This window comes from Petromyzon marinus, chromosome 4 (genome assembly GCF_048934315.1).
Source record: "Petromyzon marinus isolate PM22_M1 ecotype Great Lakes invasive population chromosome 4, UKy_Petmar_22M1.pri1.0, whole genome shotgun sequence".
In the NCBI taxonomy this organism is placed as follows: Eukaryota; Metazoa; Chordata; class Hyperoartia; order Petromyzontiformes; family Petromyzontidae; genus Petromyzon; species Petromyzon marinus.
The window spans coordinates 9,201,125-9,219,003 of NC_133670.1; the positions used below are offsets into that span (position 1 = coordinate 9,201,125).

Sequence of the window (17,879 nt, forward strand, 5' to 3'; positions counted from 1 at the left end):
CATGTGCCATGGAGAAGAGCCATTACCCAAAACGTTACCGATTATATACGTGTCCTTTTTAGCCCACGGTGTTATTAATGAGTGCGTTGAGTGCTGTTTTTTTTTCCATAAATATATAAACTGATAATTATTTTGCTCCCGTATTTCGCAGGGTGATGAGCATCATAGTTGTGCACCTACAGCTTCATCACTGGTGTGCAACTTAGGACCCCAGTTGATTGAACACAACTCAACGGTTTGTACAACCTTGTCCGCTTGCACGTCACCATTAAAGCACAGATGCTGTGCTTAATCTGCATTTATCAGCATGGCTCGATGAGCACGTGAAAAGAAGTTCACCATATATACATTAACCATGCATTTTTGTGCATTTTTCCTTTGCAGAGGAAAGTCGGCATTTTGTTTGACACCAACATGCTTACCGGGGATGAGGGAGAGTTGCCGTTTAATATAACTGTGAAAAGGTGAGAATAAAATCCCATGCTCTTCGTCAATTTCACACTTTTACAACAATGCTTTGCTGTTTAAATATTGATGTGCAATTAAAATGTCCTAGACACAATGATTTTAGTTGTTACGAGTATTCCTTGCGAGACACTCACGATCACTGAGACTTACAAATGTAAGTGCTCCAACCACTTCAGAGGAAAGCCGGTCACTATCCACGGGATGTTGAATTGGTGACCTTGCTAATCCAATTTGACAAAATATATTTTCGACCGGCAGGTGATGCAAGCCATACATGAGACACCCACCTGCTGGGATAAGAGCTGCGCTGAAGGCAGGACAGCGATAAGGCCGTTGACCTATCAGTGTGCATTTTGATTGTCTCCCCTTCGGCAAAACATTTTCTCGTGGTGCTGTCGATTCCTCGATCTCTTTTAGAATGCGCAGAATTCAGTGGTGCATTGGATTAGGTAGCATGAATGGTGTTCCATGAATCCTGTATCAAAGACGAAAATTTCCTCATGGAAAAATCTGGAAGACCTATCAAATGTCACGCTAGGAGAATTTAGTATTAAAGCCACTGAGCTACGGGACCTTCTTTTGCCAGTGTTGCGCCAAGGCGCTGTAGGTCGCTTTACCTGCCACCAAGCTCAGGGGCCGACAGGGGTCAAAAAACGAGCTGTGTAGGAGTTGACCAAAGGTAACCCCCCCCCCCCCCCCCTGGGTGGTCCGTGACCGGAGGTTGACACCCCAGACCCCCAAGGGCTGGGGGCTGGGGGGATAGGGGCCACAGGCCGATTTTAAGACCCTTTAAGATTTAAGACCCTTTAAGATTTAAGACCCTTGAAGACCTTTCCAGAACCTCCCAGACATTTCTGGAAGGTTCTGGAGACGGGGTGATGAGGGGAGGGGTAAGCCCGACCTGGGGATAAAAGCCGGCCCTCTGAACAGGTCCGGTAGTGTTCGCCAACTCAAGCCTGAAGACGTCCGAAGACCTGAAGACTGGACCAGCACCCTGGGACCATCAACCGAGTTGTCAGAGCCAGGTTGTAGTGGACCGGTGGTGGGACCAGCACCCTGGGACCCTCAACCGAGTTGTCTGAGCCAGGTTGTAGCAGACCGGTGGTGGGATCAGCACCCTGGAACCATCAACCGAGGCTCTTATCAGAGCCCGGTTGTAGCGGACCAGTGATGGGACCAGCACCCTGGCTGGGTCGGGTCGGTCTAGCCTCCCTTAGCGGCCATGGCCAGGGAGTGTGTGGAGCGTAGCCGGGGTGTGTAGGACACACTATAAGGGAGGCTGTACCTCCCTTAGGCTGTCGCGTTGAAGGGGCCGTACCCCTTCGTGTTACAGTCGCTGTCAGTTGAGTCTGTTGCTTAATAAACGCGTTGCCTCCAGAAGCCGTCTCCATGTAGTTAGCTCGACACACAACGGCTTCACCCTTTCTGGAAATGACCCAGGTGTTGAGATGTTCAAGAGACACCGATTGCAAGGCATCAATGCTGCGCTAACCACACATTATTGTGGCAAAAAATGCAAACAAACATGCTCTGATGATAATATATGCATCGTCTTTGAAACTCATTGGCCTACACCAGAGACAGCCTTCTTTATGGCCTTGTCTCACCAGACCAGAGAACACCAATAGGCGAAGAGTACAAAGGAAATGCAAATATCGAAGCATTAATAGCTCTGGTTGAGCAGTTACATCTAAGGGACCTTTAAATGCAATCATCAGAGAATATTTGTCTCCGTGTTTTGCCACAAGTCTGTGTGGCTAACGCAGACTTTGTGCCTTGCAATGGGCGTCTGTCTGGTGTTTGAACATCTGACCACCGCCAGTGTTGTTGCCAGAAAGGGTAAATAAAGCCTCGTTCTTCTTAAGTCGATGAGCGTGAATCGCCACAGTTGTGTAGTCAGGGATTTATTTCTCAATGAATATTTTGCAGCGGGCCCTGGTCCCCTGAACCGCATGCCATCGAATCCTCTCAACATCAGGGTGGGGTTTTGACTTAAAACTTTCGTGATTGCAGGAATTCAGATTGTTGGTTCTTTCGGTAAAGTCACGTAGATAGAAAATAAAAATACAAGATAATCAAATTAAAGATCGCAACACAAGCGGTCTTCATCCGGCGATCGAAACGTCGTGGGTTCTTTGCTTTAATTATTTTCATTTTTTAAATTTTATTTTATTATCTTTTATTTTCATTTTATTTTCTATCTACGTGACTTTACCGAAAGAACCAAGAATATAGCAGGGTGGGAGTGCGGGGGAGGATATTTTCTGGAGCTTAGCCACAGGGAGCTGTAACTGAACTGAAGCAGACAAATCTCCCGATTTGCTCTTTTATATGTTACACGGACTTACCCGGGTTTACTGAGCATTGTGAAAGTCATGCAAACAGTAATTGCACTAAATATGAGACCCCTCCAACAACAGCATGTACTGTATATAGTAGATACATTGAACCAAACTTGAGCTGTTTACCAGACATACAATTGATACCTTGGTAATTGCATTGCGTCTAATTTTATTGTAGGCATGGAGATTTATAATGGTGTTATAATCAGGTCCTCCCTATTAGCAGGATCGGTATAATGGAGTTGATTTATGGACGATACTGTTAATGTAACTTAATGATTCTCTCTTCAAAATAAATTAGACATTAGCAAAAGTACGACGGTTAATGATCTGGCACGATGAATTGTCTTGGTCCTGCATCAACAGGGTGACACACAAACATACTTACCGCTCTCCTGCCTACGGGAATGAATAATGAGGGCATAAATACACGTAATATATCATATATTTAAATACTTATATATATATAACACACTACATCAATAGAATTTGGATTTATAGAGCATGTACATGCAAGTGCATGTTAAGACACTAGACACAAAGCAGGATTTGTGCATCACCCGGATGAAAGGGATGTGTTTACGTTTTTCAAGTAATGTCCGGTTGTAGTCACTTTACAGATGTCATGCAGTCCGTTATAGGCAGAAGAAGGTCTGACTTGAACAGGAGCAGGGAGCTGGTGGCACGGATGGTTGGGGGGGGGGGGGTGAGAATACTCAACTTGGAGGGTAGCAGCAGAGAATTAGTGACTTCCCATTGAGCGTAGGATGGTTGAGAGCTTTTGCCAACAGCGCTAGTTTGCTGCTGCAGAGAGCACATTGAGGCGAGTAGAGTGAGGTGAGAGGGCAAACGTAGGGAGGGGACGAGTCCATGGAGGTGAATTGACCATACTTCGCCAGTGATCGGCTGCTGAGACAAGGGCCCAGGACCAATTCAGAAATCTCTCGCCACTCGTGTGAGCTGTGGTCAGGTATGAAACTCAGGTCGATTATGACTTCTAACTATTACTGACCATGCTCAACTTGAGATCTAAGGGGGGTTTTTTTGTCCTAGTCCTGTTTTATAAGAAACTGTGATGTGGCAATGAATGGACTGTGGTGTTCTGCTTTGAACGCAGTGAGACTCCTGAAGCAGAGTCCACCCTAGAGGACAATTACAAGAAGGCTGTAGTCCACGTCACCAATGCAGCTACAGCGATCATCAATGGGTAAGAATTATAATCTTTGAAGAAATGCCCTGCGACTAATCCACGTGACTTACCATTAGCACAGAACTGTAATGCCCTAAGAAATGAAAAATGAATGCAAAAAATTAGTACCCTAAATTTTGGATATTAACAGTGGTTATGCTTTGAATAGACCATAGCAATGGTAATATTTAATTTTCAGCTCTGCTGTATGGCTGCAATTAAACATGAGCTATGCCCAACATTAGCTTGAGAATAAGGATATTCAAAAATATCTATTCTCTAAACTGTGGGAGATGTTAACTACTCCGACCCTGACACTTGTATATTTAGAGTTTACATGTTTTTCCCGTGGTCGCATGGAGTTTTCTCCAAGTCCTCCGGTTTTTCCCTCCATATTTAGAATCAACGTGCGTTTTAGAGTATTTGGCTACTATAAATTGATAAGCCACTTAATTGAGCTATCACTTGTGGCCAGGTCGCTGCAGAAAAATAACTATATAACTCAGTTGACCTTACCTGGTAAAACAAAGTTTAGTTTTAGATTTATTTTTATCGAATTAAAATACTCGACATCATTTATTCCAAACACACTGTGGATCTCGTGACTGTTGTTTGTTTGTAGAACGGTGTCTCCAGCGCTATTTTACTTCGGCGAAGCTGCCAAGGGGGACCAAACCTCAGAGTGCTTGCAACAGACGGTCCTCTTCTCAATAAAGGTGAGCTTCCTCTAAACCCTGATAGCAGGTATCCCAACCCACACGCCTCTCTGCTGACCGTCCATCAATGCGTGCATTCCTTCTTATTAGTGAATGTTATAATTCTGTCCGCTTCATATTACCATTCCAAGCCTTTACCCAAGTGTATTCAATTTTAAAGTGGCCATTGTTTGCGCAGGAAGACACCGACTTTTTATTTTGACTTTTATCAACGTCTCTTCTTCCCACCACTTCTCCTCTCTCCCTTATTCCTCTTCGTCATCTCTCACACTTCAACCAAGTCAGCATCTCGCCCCCCCCCTCCCAAGCCTATCGGATAGGGTGGGGAAAAAAAACGTCTCACTGATTTTCGCGCATCCCTCGTCCATATTATCCTCATTATGTCCATGACCCTGGCTGTGTTTGCCCCAGCTGGTGTTTCACTATCGTCAACAAACGGATGTTTTCCCCTGTGCGAGGTGACGAATATGGGTCCCAGCAGAGTGCGTGCAGCCTGGGTGCAGCTCCTGGTCCCTGGGCAACTGTCGAGCGACGCTCCCAAGCTCTTCACTGTACTGGAGACCAAGGTGCACCTTCTCCTCTGCCAAATTTTACACGTATATGATGAAATGCCTTGCCTCTCTAGAAATTAAGAACACCTGTTGATTCGATCATTTGCCGATGAGTGCTAGAAGCGCCTAACCAGCATGGAAGAATGGGCCAAAGCAGGCTCTTGGGTTACTCTCTAAAGTGTCGTATAAGCAGAGGCCCTTTCTGCCAACAGTGGCGTGAGTAATGCGTTGCGGGGTGGCATCTTTACTTTGGGCAATTCTCAGTCAGATAGCACGGATGGCTGAGGTTAATTGTGGGATATTATTGTATTGAGGCGGTGAGATCTCCTGGTGAATGCATAAGGAGTCTCGCGATTATGTACTATACGATACACTGTTGACATTTTTACATTGGTTTATGCATTGCTCGAATGAAGCATTGGATGCAACAAACGTCACCATTGTCAAACATCCCATGCCCAAGTAAGTATACATTTGTATGTGTGTATATGTTGAACTGTTTTTGCATCGTATGGAGCCAACCGTGCGAATCGGAGGTGCAGGAAAATGAGTGTACATTATACTTGGTTATTTCTACACATTATTGTTGTCACCCGTTGTGATGTTGCGCTCAACCTCAAGAAAATGCAGCAACAACACGTTAGGGGCCGCCCATTAATGACGTCACCCGATTTTGGCCGATTTTTGACCCCACCCCCCTCCTCGTCACACGGCGTCACAAAAAGTCAGACCCTCCTCAAATATGACGTCACAAAGCTCTGCCCCCGCCCCCTCCCCCAAAACCATATTTCCATTTTGAAAATGAAACATGCTTCAAATCGCTTTAAATTATTGTCATTGTAGTGCGTAGTTAATGTGGCGCTGCACTCTGATGTTGTAGGAGAAAACATTTATTAAAAAGGAGGCGTTGGAAAGCTGAAATTTAGCACAAAAATCACTTTTAAATATTCAACGTCTAACTAAAACTGCAGATGTTCAGAATATTATATTAAAATTCTCTTATAATAATAAAATATTAAAAGTAATTATAACTATAAAAAATACTTGAAACTTTGTAGTTGAACGAAGCAAAATGGAAAGTACAATTATAATAATCTCATATTCATTCCACAGAATGAAAAGCCCTGGTAGAATAATTAGAATCAAAATGATTCTCCCATGGGATTTTAAAAGTATTATTCGAAACTATCAATCGTTTTTAATATACTTCCTGACGAAGTATTATTCTCGAAAAAAGTGTGACGTAGTTTGACTTCCGGTTCTTATGTTTAACATTATAATATAATCTATACTATTAATAAAAGGTGACCTTAATCAATTGAAATAATAATAAAATTTAATCATGAAAATTAATCAAAATTAGTGTTGTTATAACAATTCTATTTAATTAAGTAGAACGTATTCTTGGTTCTTTCGGTAAAGTCACATAGAAGGGAAACAATAAAACAATAAAAAAACAATATAAAACAATAACATTTCTAGATTTAAAGCTTTTGTGACTGCAAGGATCCATACTCTTTGGTTCTATTGGGTAAAGTCACGTAGGTAAAAAATTAAATAACAAAAATCACGACGTTTCGGCCACAACACAAGCGGCCTTCATCAGGCGAAGGGACGAGACTGTCTGACGAGACTGTCAGCGCTGTCCTCCAGACAGTCTCGTCCCTTCACCTGATGAAGGCCGCTTGTGTTGTGGCCGAAACGTCGTGATTTTTGTTATTTTATTTTTTACCTACGTGACTTTACCCAATAGAACCAAAGAGTACAATAACATTTTATTGTTTTATATTGTTTTTTTGTTTCCCTTCTACATGACTTTACAATAAAATATTATTGTTTTTTTTAATTGTTTTATTGTTTCCCTTCTACGTGACTTTACCGAAAGAACCAAGAATATGAATCCCTGCAGTCACGAAAGCTTTAAATCAAAATTTAAGTAGAACGTGTTGTTTAAATGTATTTAAAGTTGCGCATTTTGTTGTGACGTCACATTTCTCAAACCCCCCCCTCCCCCCTCGTCACACATCGTCACAAATGTCTGACCCCTCTCCCCCCCCGCTTAGGTGCGTGACGTCATTTATGGACGGCCTTCTATTAAAGCTTGCACAATGCATGCCATCGTTGGCCTCATTAATATTCTCACTGATTTACATTTACATGCACGTGTACACTTGCGAAGGGTACCGGAGCCACTGGGATGTATGAGTGAATGAATAATGGAGAGGCAGCGTTCGTGTGATTGTGTTCCCTTTCTGGCTGGGCCATACACGTGTCAGAAGCTGCGGGTTAAAGGCATTGACAATTATTTAATAAATGTTTCATTTCTTGGGGATTAAAGGTGAAGGGATTAATATCACACTCATTTAATATTAAAATAAGTGCTCTTGTTAAAATCTTGCAGATAAGCTAATTTGATAAGGAGAAAGAATGATCACTTGCAAATATGCTCTTGGGATAATATATAACCTGTTTAATTTGATGCAAATGAGAATGGTTATCTACTCTTAACATGGGTGTGTTGAACTGTCTCTTGACATTTATATATTATGGTAGAAATAGCTTCATTGTTGAAAAGGGGAAATAGACAATTTTGTGGACTGAGAGCCGTCCATGAGAAGATTTCCCAAGGCATTTGTTTCAACAAGGTAAACACGGAGGCTGGCATTTACTTATGTGAAATGCATAAGCATGGCATATCTATTTATTGAAAAAAAATGGCAGAGTACAGTGGAGTTATATACTACACTGCCACTTTAATACCGATATCTTCCTCCACGTGACACACAATCATTCATTAAAATCAACCAACATCACGTGTCAGTGAGGCTTGTTGTATAGTTGATGAGACTTGTTTTAAATGTGTCGTCGGTTTTTCGTGCTGGAACTTTAAACTTTTTTTTAATAAACATTCCTGGAAACTTGTTTCATTACAATAATAACACTGTATAACAACAAATAAATTGTTCCTGGGTACTAAGTGTTATTTCCTAATTGTTTATGCCTCAAAAGTACAGAAAATGGCTATTATTACCTACAAACTTTGCTTTTGTGACCAGGACATTGATATTTTGAAATGCACCTATTTTCAATGAGAAAACGTGGTGTGCATTTGTGTCATTGCTTCATATAAAGTCCTGGTCACGAAATCAAAGCTTGTGGAGAATAATAGCCATTTTCTAAACTGTTTAGGCATAAGCAATAAAAAAGAGAACACTTACTATCCAGGGAAAATAAATCGTGTTACATAGTGTAATTTACGAAGCAGGACAAAAAGTCTTGCTTCGAATTAGAAAGACATATCTGGGAGCGATCGCTAACGTGTAGGTTTATGGATAAATGCACAAGCACAGGAGTAGTAAGTAATACAAATACTCTCCAGTTTCCTCCTACAATACTAACCACCCGATAGTCAACACCTGCACAGTTATAGTAAAAGAGGAGTAACACACATACATACAATGGGGGTAACACACAAAGCTTCTAACAGAGAGATGCAAGAATCCATTTCTGTACTCCCATTATCTGTCCACCTCACAGGCCAAGCCGACAACACCTCTGTCATTCTCAGGCAACCTCCCATCCAGCCGCTAACCAGGGTTAACGATGCATAGCATCTGAACAACGATCCAAATGGGTGCATTCATTGTGATTTTGTTGTCGGCTTGTGGAGTGGAAAACGACTGTTTCAGTGTTAAAGATAAAATACCTCGGATCCAAGTGTTTTATTCTAAGTAAACACGTGTTTTCTCTTCGCAGGTAGGAGGCCAGGCAGCCAATTGTGTAATTGACGGTTCAGCTGAAAATTGTCACCACCCGGATGTGAAAAGCAACCCTGGATTTTTTCAAAACTTGATCAACATCATCAATTCTAAGCACCTGAAAGTGGTGAGTAAAATGACCATCAAATAGTTGTCCCGGGCAAACAGAACTCCTCTTTAAAAATAGTCCGAGTCTGCAGCCTGCTGTAATGGAATGTTAAAGATCATGTCACATTGTTTTGAAGGCGATGCTGTGGCAGAGCATGCAACTCACACGTGGAATCTTGAGCATTAACATTAGTTCATTGACCCGTTATCCCTCCAAGTTTCATAAAACAAGTGCGGTCCCGTGTCAAGTTAAGAGTGGATTTACTTAGTAATGGCACAATTTCTACCAATGGCGTATGGCCACTGTTATAGAGGAATATGGCCCCTTTGCTCTTTTAAACATGGAAGCACATTGAATTGACTTTTCGTAATTTATTATATCCTGGTTCTCCAGGATATAATAAATACCAATGATAGATAAATAAAACATCGTATGATTGATTGATGCGCAATAAATGGAAAAAGGATTTTGAAATGTAGGTGCTGTATAAAGTGTGCTCCTGCGTGATCTGCCTTGTAGACATGCGGTGGCATGGCCAGGTGTGTGAACATCACCTGCCCTCTCGGCAGCTTGCACAAGGGGAGTGTTCGTGATGTGGACATCAGGACTTTGCTGGACACACGCGTGCTGGAGATGGTGAGAAATTGACTCAATATAAATATGAATTTCTTGTGGTTATCCAGGCTCATGTCAGCACTTCCCAATGTCCATTATTTTGTTGAAGCTCAAATGCTATTCATTTAAGGTTTTTTACGTGTTTTAAAGCTTTCCTTATTAAACAGACTTAAGACAGACTTAAGTGTTAGCTAAACCCTTTATTTCTATATCAACACAAGTTGCTCAGCCTTGAAATTCCTTGTTTTAGATGGGAAACTGAACAGTGTTATACCTCTAAATGATGCCAGATCCTCATCGAATTTTTAATGTCATTAAATGCAGTTTTCGTGGAAGACATTGATTTCCAGTTGGCCCTCCTTTTCCGTCCAAGAATGATCTCTAACCAGAACATCAACTAGACACAGGGAAGCACTCATCATCATTAATGGCCATCAATGCATTCAGGTTGATTTGGTCGTAGGCTTGTGGAGTGGAAAGATGCGTTTAGAAGATTTGGCTGCTGTACATTTACACACGATAAGCCACTTCGTTGAGCTATCAATTGTGGCCAGGTCGCTGATGAAAAAGAGCTATATAGCCCAGTGGGCTTTATCTAGTACAATACCAAAAAAATAGCTCATAGTTTAGTTGAGATGGAAATTCCACGCAGTGAATGATGAAGGTCAGCCTCTCCGTAGAGAGAGCACGGCTGTCTCCCTTTAATAAACCACGGGGGGGTGGTGGCCGCGTTGACCACGGACTGAGAATTAAATTCACTACCTCGCGAGTAGCGAATTCTTTTTTTTTACAACAGAACCTCCCCCTACTGTAATTTTAATCCCATCCTTACCCCTAACCGTAACCTAAATCTCACTCCAAACCCTCATCATAATTCTAACACCAAATCTATCGGTGCTTTTTTTTTACCCACCCCCCGCCCCGCCACCTTCATCATTAATGACCATCACTCGCAAACATTTGCTTTGCAGCAAAACATTTATTTAAAAAAAAAAACATTCCCAGAGGGCCCGGCATTAGTTTTGATGTCCGGAAATATTTTGTTTGTGACAGCCTCTGGGTCTCGCCGTAGCCGTGGGGGGGGGGGGAACCTTTCTGCCGTTATTGAGCGCCTGGTCCCCTGAGCTGCCGCTGCCTCTGCCTCTGCCACCGCCGCTGCTGCTGCTGCTGCTGCTCGTGCAGCTGCAGCTGCTGCTGCTGCTGCGGCTGCTGTCCGTGATGGGCCCCCCTGTGCGCGCGTGCTGTCAGGACCGTGCGGCGTGGGTGCAGCTCGACGCGGAGGCGAGCGTCACGCTGCACGGAGTCGTCCCGGACGGCGGGCCCGCACGCGCCACGGTCAGCACGCGCGCGCGCGCCGCTTTAATTGGATTTGCTCCGTCAATCTCCGCGCTAAATTACCCCGCGATGCAATAAAGTGCCGCGAAATGTCCTGGTGGCGCGGCGTGCGTGCTTGCGCGTCGATTGCATGCGTGCACGGTGGTGGAGAGCACCTGTTAAAGCCAGCGTGACTCTTGGTCTAATAGTCCCCCCCTTGCATCCTTGTGAAAAGGGGGGGGGGGGAGGGCGGGCTGGGATATGTCTTGTGTTTCAGAGGGTGCGCATGTCTGCGTTACCGAACACTTGCGCAGCTTGAGCATTATTCCGAGGAGGGGGGGGGAAATTGTGAATCGATTTCCCTCTGATGGAGTCACGCATCACCATTTGGCATGCTCATGAGAGGTGTTTTGAAACTATATTAATTTAAGATTATCATTTCGGAATTAAACGTCATCGGCAGTCGTTACAGAATATGCAGCTAAGCCCAGGCAGGTGCTGTCTCTACATTTTTGGAGCCAGGATACCGTCCCCCCCACCCCCCTGAATAAAACTGCCTCATTCAAATGGTTCCCAGACAATGCATAACCTAATCACTCATGAGTGCTTCCACAGTACGAAGTAAATACAATTACATCTGCACCCTGCATAATTCAATTTCTGGCACAGATTTACATTTTGGTACAAAGGCCAGTTTTTTTTTGTGTAGAAAAGGCTGTAATTCTGTTAGTCATTGTGCATGCAAATGTACCGCACGGCTTGTTGTATTTTTTATATTAGAAAGTTCAGTACCCATTTAAAAAAAAGGTAAACATATTTTTCCTTGCCAACTCTATGTTTAACATGTAGGCTTTCGCGACCAATATCATCCATAAGAGGTTTTTGGGTTAGATCGCGTTAATATATAAATGTGCCGTTAAAACCCACCACCACCCGACACAGCCAACTCTAGGTTGTAGCGTGCCCATCACTATCACCATTCATTACTCAACAATGACAATTGCTATGGCGAGTGTTGTATTATCATAAACGAAACTCTATCTCCAAACATGTGTCGTCGATAGGTTTAATCTGGAAATTCATGTGGGTAATGTTCCTAATATCCCTGTGATCACCGCACGGTTAACCTCACTGTCAATGCTGTGTGCTCCGTTGCTCCAAACAAATTGGACAACGGTGTCAGTTTTCCACAATGTAAGAATATCACATTATCAGGAAATTATTATCAGGGGGCTAAGATAGTATTTGTGGAGCTGAGGTTGGTTTCAACCCCACAAGGCCTGAACCCAGAAGCAATCATGCTAATCACTATATCACACATCTAGCCCCATGATAGTATAATTTATAATAGCAGTTTATTTTAGTTTTTGCAATATATTACACTGATTAGCATAGAGAAACTTAAGAAAATCTAGTCTATTGTTAAAGAAAAACCAAAAGACCTACTAGCAAAACATTTACACATTTATTTTAAGAAGTAGAGAAACTTTTAATAATGATGTTATTTATGTATTTTTTTATTTTGTTAGACCTGCAGTGAATGGGGCATGACCCTGGTACTCATGTGAACTATTGTTTATACAGTCCCATTTTTAGCTGGCGGGCAGGTGTTATTACTAACTACGGCAGCTGCGTACAATATGCCTTTCATTGACTCTTGATACAATGTACGATTATTGCACACTCGTGATTATAAGAGTTGCACGTTTATAAACGTACTTACTTAGATGTGGTGAAGATGGTAGCACCCTTGCGCAACTCTACATTATAAAACAATTTACATTATAAAACAATTTACATTATGAAACAATTTATATTATAAAACAATGTATAATGTTCCCTGAGATCGCAAAGACAATTGAAATGTAACTAATAATGAACCTGCACAACATTTATAAACGAGTGGAACGGCTGCAATGAGGATGTGAGCACGCTTACGATGATGAAAGGAGGAGTGGTGGGCCATTTGATGCTTTAACTCAAGGCAACTCTACGTACTCACAATCACGGTATTGTGGGACAAGCTTGGATGTAATGTTCTGGCACATCCAACGTACATCCCAAAACTAGCCACTTCAAATTTCTATCTTTGCGGACCGCCAAATGAAACTTAATGTGGACGGTTGTTTGACGGTCTTGGTACAGTCTTGGATTAAGTACCAACCTAAAAAATGCGGGTAACTTTTTCAGAAGAGGCAATGTTGTTTCATATGTCTCAATGGGTTTATGTCATTTACTGGTCAAAAAAAAGGTTACATACATTCAATCTGCTTCTCAGCTGGAAAAAGTCATCTGTTTGTCCTGTTGGTACTCACTGTTCTCTAAAAATGGACTTTCATCTCTTTGCTGTAGTTATTCAAACACCCCCATAATTAGTGACGTTTGCATTGTCTGTGTGCCAACTCGATCATTAATTTACAGAAACAAAGATTTCACGATTTTGCAAAGGATACGACTTTAAGGAGCATTCCTGCAATTGGAGTAATCCACTGCTTTAATGCTTAAGCAGAGCACTTGACGGTTTGGAAATTCGCGTGGACTTTGTTGGTCCTGCAGGTCACCGCGGACGCCAAGTACGAGCCGCGAGAAGTGGTCGACGTTGTGACGTGGAGCGTTGTGCTCAGCTCTCTGGCAGGGGTGCTCGTGCTCAGCGCCATCGCGTTCGTTCTGTGGCAGGTACCTGTCGCACGTCATGCAGAGCGCAAGGTGCAAGCCCACGCTGAGCCCACAAAGGTGCCAACCTCGCGTCCGCTCGCAGACTCACGGAGCCAGCAAAGTGACTACGCACCGGCTGCAAAATAACCCGCTTTGAATCGTATCCATAATTAAGGCAGCAGAGTCATTGTGCATGTAAATTATATGAACGATGGGAATCTACTTGAAGTATACATATGTGGGATGGGCTGTTGGTATTCACTATCCTTATTATGATGAAGCTACAACTGCCGTTGTGTTGATGTAGAATGTCATCGCGTGTGGCATTTTAGCACATACATGGCAACAGACGGCAGGAAGGGCTTGTGCCTGGGTAGGAAGTTACAGCAGCTCTAACAATTGCCATTGTAGTTAAGTAGTCATTGTGGTTGGAGTGGACGTTGCTTGCAATTGCATTTAGCAACATGATGTATTTTGTGATGCCACATTTGTAGATCAGATATTTTAATCTTTTTTCAAATTATATACATTTTTGATGACATTCATGTTGTATTGCTAATCCACATTCCAATATACGATTGTCCCGAGAGAAGAACGTGTTCAAGCAGTGCACATTACAGAAGCATGGGAAGGTACATGATTGGATATATACTGAGAAACTGAAAGAAGAACATCTGGACCAGGGAACGAATAAGAATTATATTGTTTGTTAAGAAAAGTAAGTGGACTTAGGCAGGCCTTGTCGCTGGATGGAATTATGACAGTAATCACGAATAATGACAGAATGGGAGTGAAGTGAAGGATCACACTGGAAGAGGATAACCACGGCAGATATGGAGTAAATAATGAGATCAGCTCATGTGCAGGAAAGAGACAGATTGTGGGACTTTGAGGCCATGATAGATGGTGATGGTATGGTTATCTTTTATCCAGCAGTTGATAGAACATGGTTGATGATGATGCCTTGGTCAACAGATTTGATGATATTACGTGACATTGAAATTTAAATACTGTATTTGTTAAATTTCGATTTACTGTTAAAATTGGATTTACTCTATTTGTTAAATTTCGATACTGTATTTGTGTTCAGTTTTCATGTTCAAATATTTTTTCTGCTTCTGCACTCATCCAGTCATGAATTAATCTTTGATAAATCCATAGATACTGTCACTTTCGGCACTTATGAAGAAGACTCGTACATATATGCACAGTGTAAGGTGTAAGAAATATTGCTCACTTGGTAGAGTTGCTGACTCTCCTGTGTCTGTCCCTGTAGGTTGGCTTCTGCAAACGAACGATACCAGTGAGAAAGCCTCGCCGGAGAAACGCCTACTGAGTGGGATAATTGTGAATCCTTTACACTGCAGGAGGCGCCAAAGGCGAGGTGTTAACTACCTCGCCTGGTATGCAGGAGGTCGTGGGTTCGATCCCGACCATCACACCCGTATATTTGGAGTTTGCATGTCTCTCCCCCCTGTGGTCGCGTGGATTTCGTCTCTGGGTCCTCCGGTTTTTCCTTCCACATTTCGAATCAATATGAGTTTAGATTATTTGGCTGCTCTAAATATCCATGTAATAAGTCACTTCGTTGAGCTATCATTTGTGGCCAGGTTGCTTTTGAAAGAGAGCTATGTAACTCAGTGGGCCTTACCTGGTAAATAAAAACAAAAGTTTAGTTTATACACCAGAGCTGTCAAGTATGGAGATGGTCAATGCATGACACTGGCAAGCGGGGGCAGGAGGGAAGGCATTAGATTTGCCAGCCTCACAGACGGCTGGGTAGCTCAGAGGTGACAGAGCAAAAGCTGGCACCGCTGAAATCCTGGGCGTTAAAATTTGGCCAGATGTCCGTGATTAAACCCGGTTCTGAAGTGCAGCGAGTTGATGGGCTCTGTCCAGTCTCCAATGTCTGTGCAAAAAAATATCATAAATCCATAATAACTTTTAACATGAGTTGAGACAATTTGGTTAGATTTCAGTCGTAATAATAATAAAAAAAATATCAGCCTCACCGTCATGTGACGAACATTTGTCTCTGTCGAAAGGGGGGTGGAAAAGTGTTGCCTCCTTGTACGGATACGCGGTCACTTTAAAAAATTTCAGAAGCAGTGCTGTGGTCCGTCTTTCCGCTGAATTGTTCTCTCACGCGGTGTGACTCCCTGCCCTGCCATGCGAAATTTCTGAATGCATTCTTATTCATTTATCTCGTGACGTTGATAGCACACTCGGGATCAAACAGTGGGAAGAGACAAAAGAGATTGGCTTGTCTACACGTGACTGCCAGTTTAAATGACACAAACAACGAGGAGGGAGAGTGATGCCATCATAGTTTCGTAAACTTAACTGGTCAGTTGCCACCAGCTTAGGGGTAGAGAGAGGATGCTGTCACAGGATTGCAGGCAAACAAAACATTCGGTCGTTCCTTCTGCAATTTCATCTCAGGAATGTGCGAGCTATGGTGTCAGCGTGAGAATGTTAGAAAGCTTCCCAATATTGTACACGAGTGTCATACCAAGACACGATATTTGATGCATACACACATATACATACATCAAGAAAGTATTGATTCGCCCCTCCGCCGAGACCGAATTCATTTTCACTAACTAATCCGGCCCAAAATTATATTAAAGAATCGATTTATGTTTGTCTCCTTTTTTTCCCAATCCCTTTTGTATTGATTTAGTTATTTCTACCTGGTGTATACAGTTGTATCCTCTTCATTAGTCTATGTAGTGTTGACATATACTTTGCATGAGTTATAAATAATCGCTTTTCACATGCATGATTCGATACGTGTATAATGAACAAATGAATCGATTTCAATTAAAGAAGAACTGATTAATCAATTCATCATCATATGCCTAGCATACGCACTCTCGACATCTACACACACCTATTTCTTACATAGTAATTACAAATGCATATATCAGTTTAAACCAAGAATTCCATACCAGGGTTATCATTACCACTAATGGACCTACCACCACATTTGTATTCGCAAAAATCTGATGTAAATGCAAAATGTTGCTGGTTTAGTCTCAAAACGTATTACAAAACACGCTTTACAAGGGATCTGCTTGTACAAATAACTACCAGCATATTTTCCTGGGATAATAGTTACGATACACCTTTATTGTTATTTCACGTGCCTTCTTCTCTGACATTCCAGCTGGGGAATACCTTTTAATAAATTATATTACAGTGATTTTTTTTTAGATTACAAAAAAATGTAGACGTCCATTTTGAAATCCTGCCGTGATGTCATACAATGCTGTTGTTAGTTATTGTTACTGGTTACACGCTGAATATACGTCATTTGAGGGCTGCTATAAAAATGTGTTTTTATCTGTCGAGCACGTTCATCGTTGTGAATCATACCGGGTGGGTGTGTCACAGAGTGCTCCACGCACAATTAATTGGGAGGCTGCAATTTCAATTCCAGTTCAGGGGTTTGTCCAGCCCATTATTGTTGCAGGGTTGATAATAAAAATCAGTAACACTTTTGTATGGTGTCAAAAGTTGGCTGTCTCGTGGAGAAGCTGGCCACTATAGTGGGAAATCTTAATCTACGCCGGATAACTCGGGGCAAAAAACGAGGATATAATCACTATCCTTAATTTTTATTTGTTGTATCTATTGATAAACTTTGTGATTGTGAATATTAAACCTGTGTCGCTTCTGAAGAGTGTTTTATGAACAGACACTGTCAGTGGTAATAAAACAACAACAACAGTCGTTGGCCATTACCGTAAAATGTCTTGCTCACCCTTCAGAAAGACGCAAGGTGGCTTGGTAGTTTTCTATATAAATATATATATATGGATTTGTCAGTAACATTTTATTCACTAGTTATTTTATGGTTCAACATTTCAATGCAGCAAACAAACTAAACAAAAACATATTTCATCATGTGTGCAGTAACATGCATCAACCACGCACGGATGTATTACTTCAGTACATATAAAACCAGCTCCAGGTGCTGTTAATTACTTTAGAAAGTATGTCAAGCTGCATATCAACCAGGTGATTGTTTGGGTTGTTTGTTCAGACATGCACGGAGGTGGTGGCGATAGTCTACATGGCTTGGTGAGGTGGGACGTTATTTACGTATTTGTAGTTGCATAATATTTTGCTTGGATTGCACGTGGCAGAGGCTGCAAGC

The 17,879-nt window shown here is 42.1% G+C and overlaps 1 protein-coding gene across 1 annotated transcript in view; it reads left to right on the plus strand.

Annotated features, from left to right (window-relative positions):
• Positions 1 to 17,471, plus strand: part of LOC116938763 (integrin alpha-9-like) — a 41,352-nt gene extending 23,881 nt beyond the window's left edge. The window contains exons 19-28 of the mRNA XM_076055967.1: positions 152 to 235; positions 385 to 464; positions 3,928 to 4,017; positions 4,622 to 4,715; positions 5,174 to 5,281; positions 9,023 to 9,151; positions 9,653 to 9,769; positions 10,997 to 11,083; positions 13,619 to 13,738; positions 14,994 to 17,471. Of these exons, the coding sequence (XP_075912082.1) occupies positions 152 to 235; positions 385 to 464; positions 3,928 to 4,017; positions 4,622 to 4,715; positions 5,174 to 5,281; positions 9,023 to 9,151; positions 9,653 to 9,769; positions 10,997 to 11,083; positions 13,619 to 13,738; positions 14,994 to 15,053 (969 nt within the window). The 3' untranslated portion in view covers positions 15,054 to 17,471. The remainder of the gene's footprint in view (positions 1 to 151; positions 236 to 384; positions 465 to 3,927; positions 4,018 to 4,621; positions 4,716 to 5,173; positions 5,282 to 9,022; positions 9,152 to 9,652; positions 9,770 to 10,996; positions 11,084 to 13,618; positions 13,739 to 14,993) is intronic.
• Positions 17,472 to 17,879: the final 408 nt, after the last annotated feature.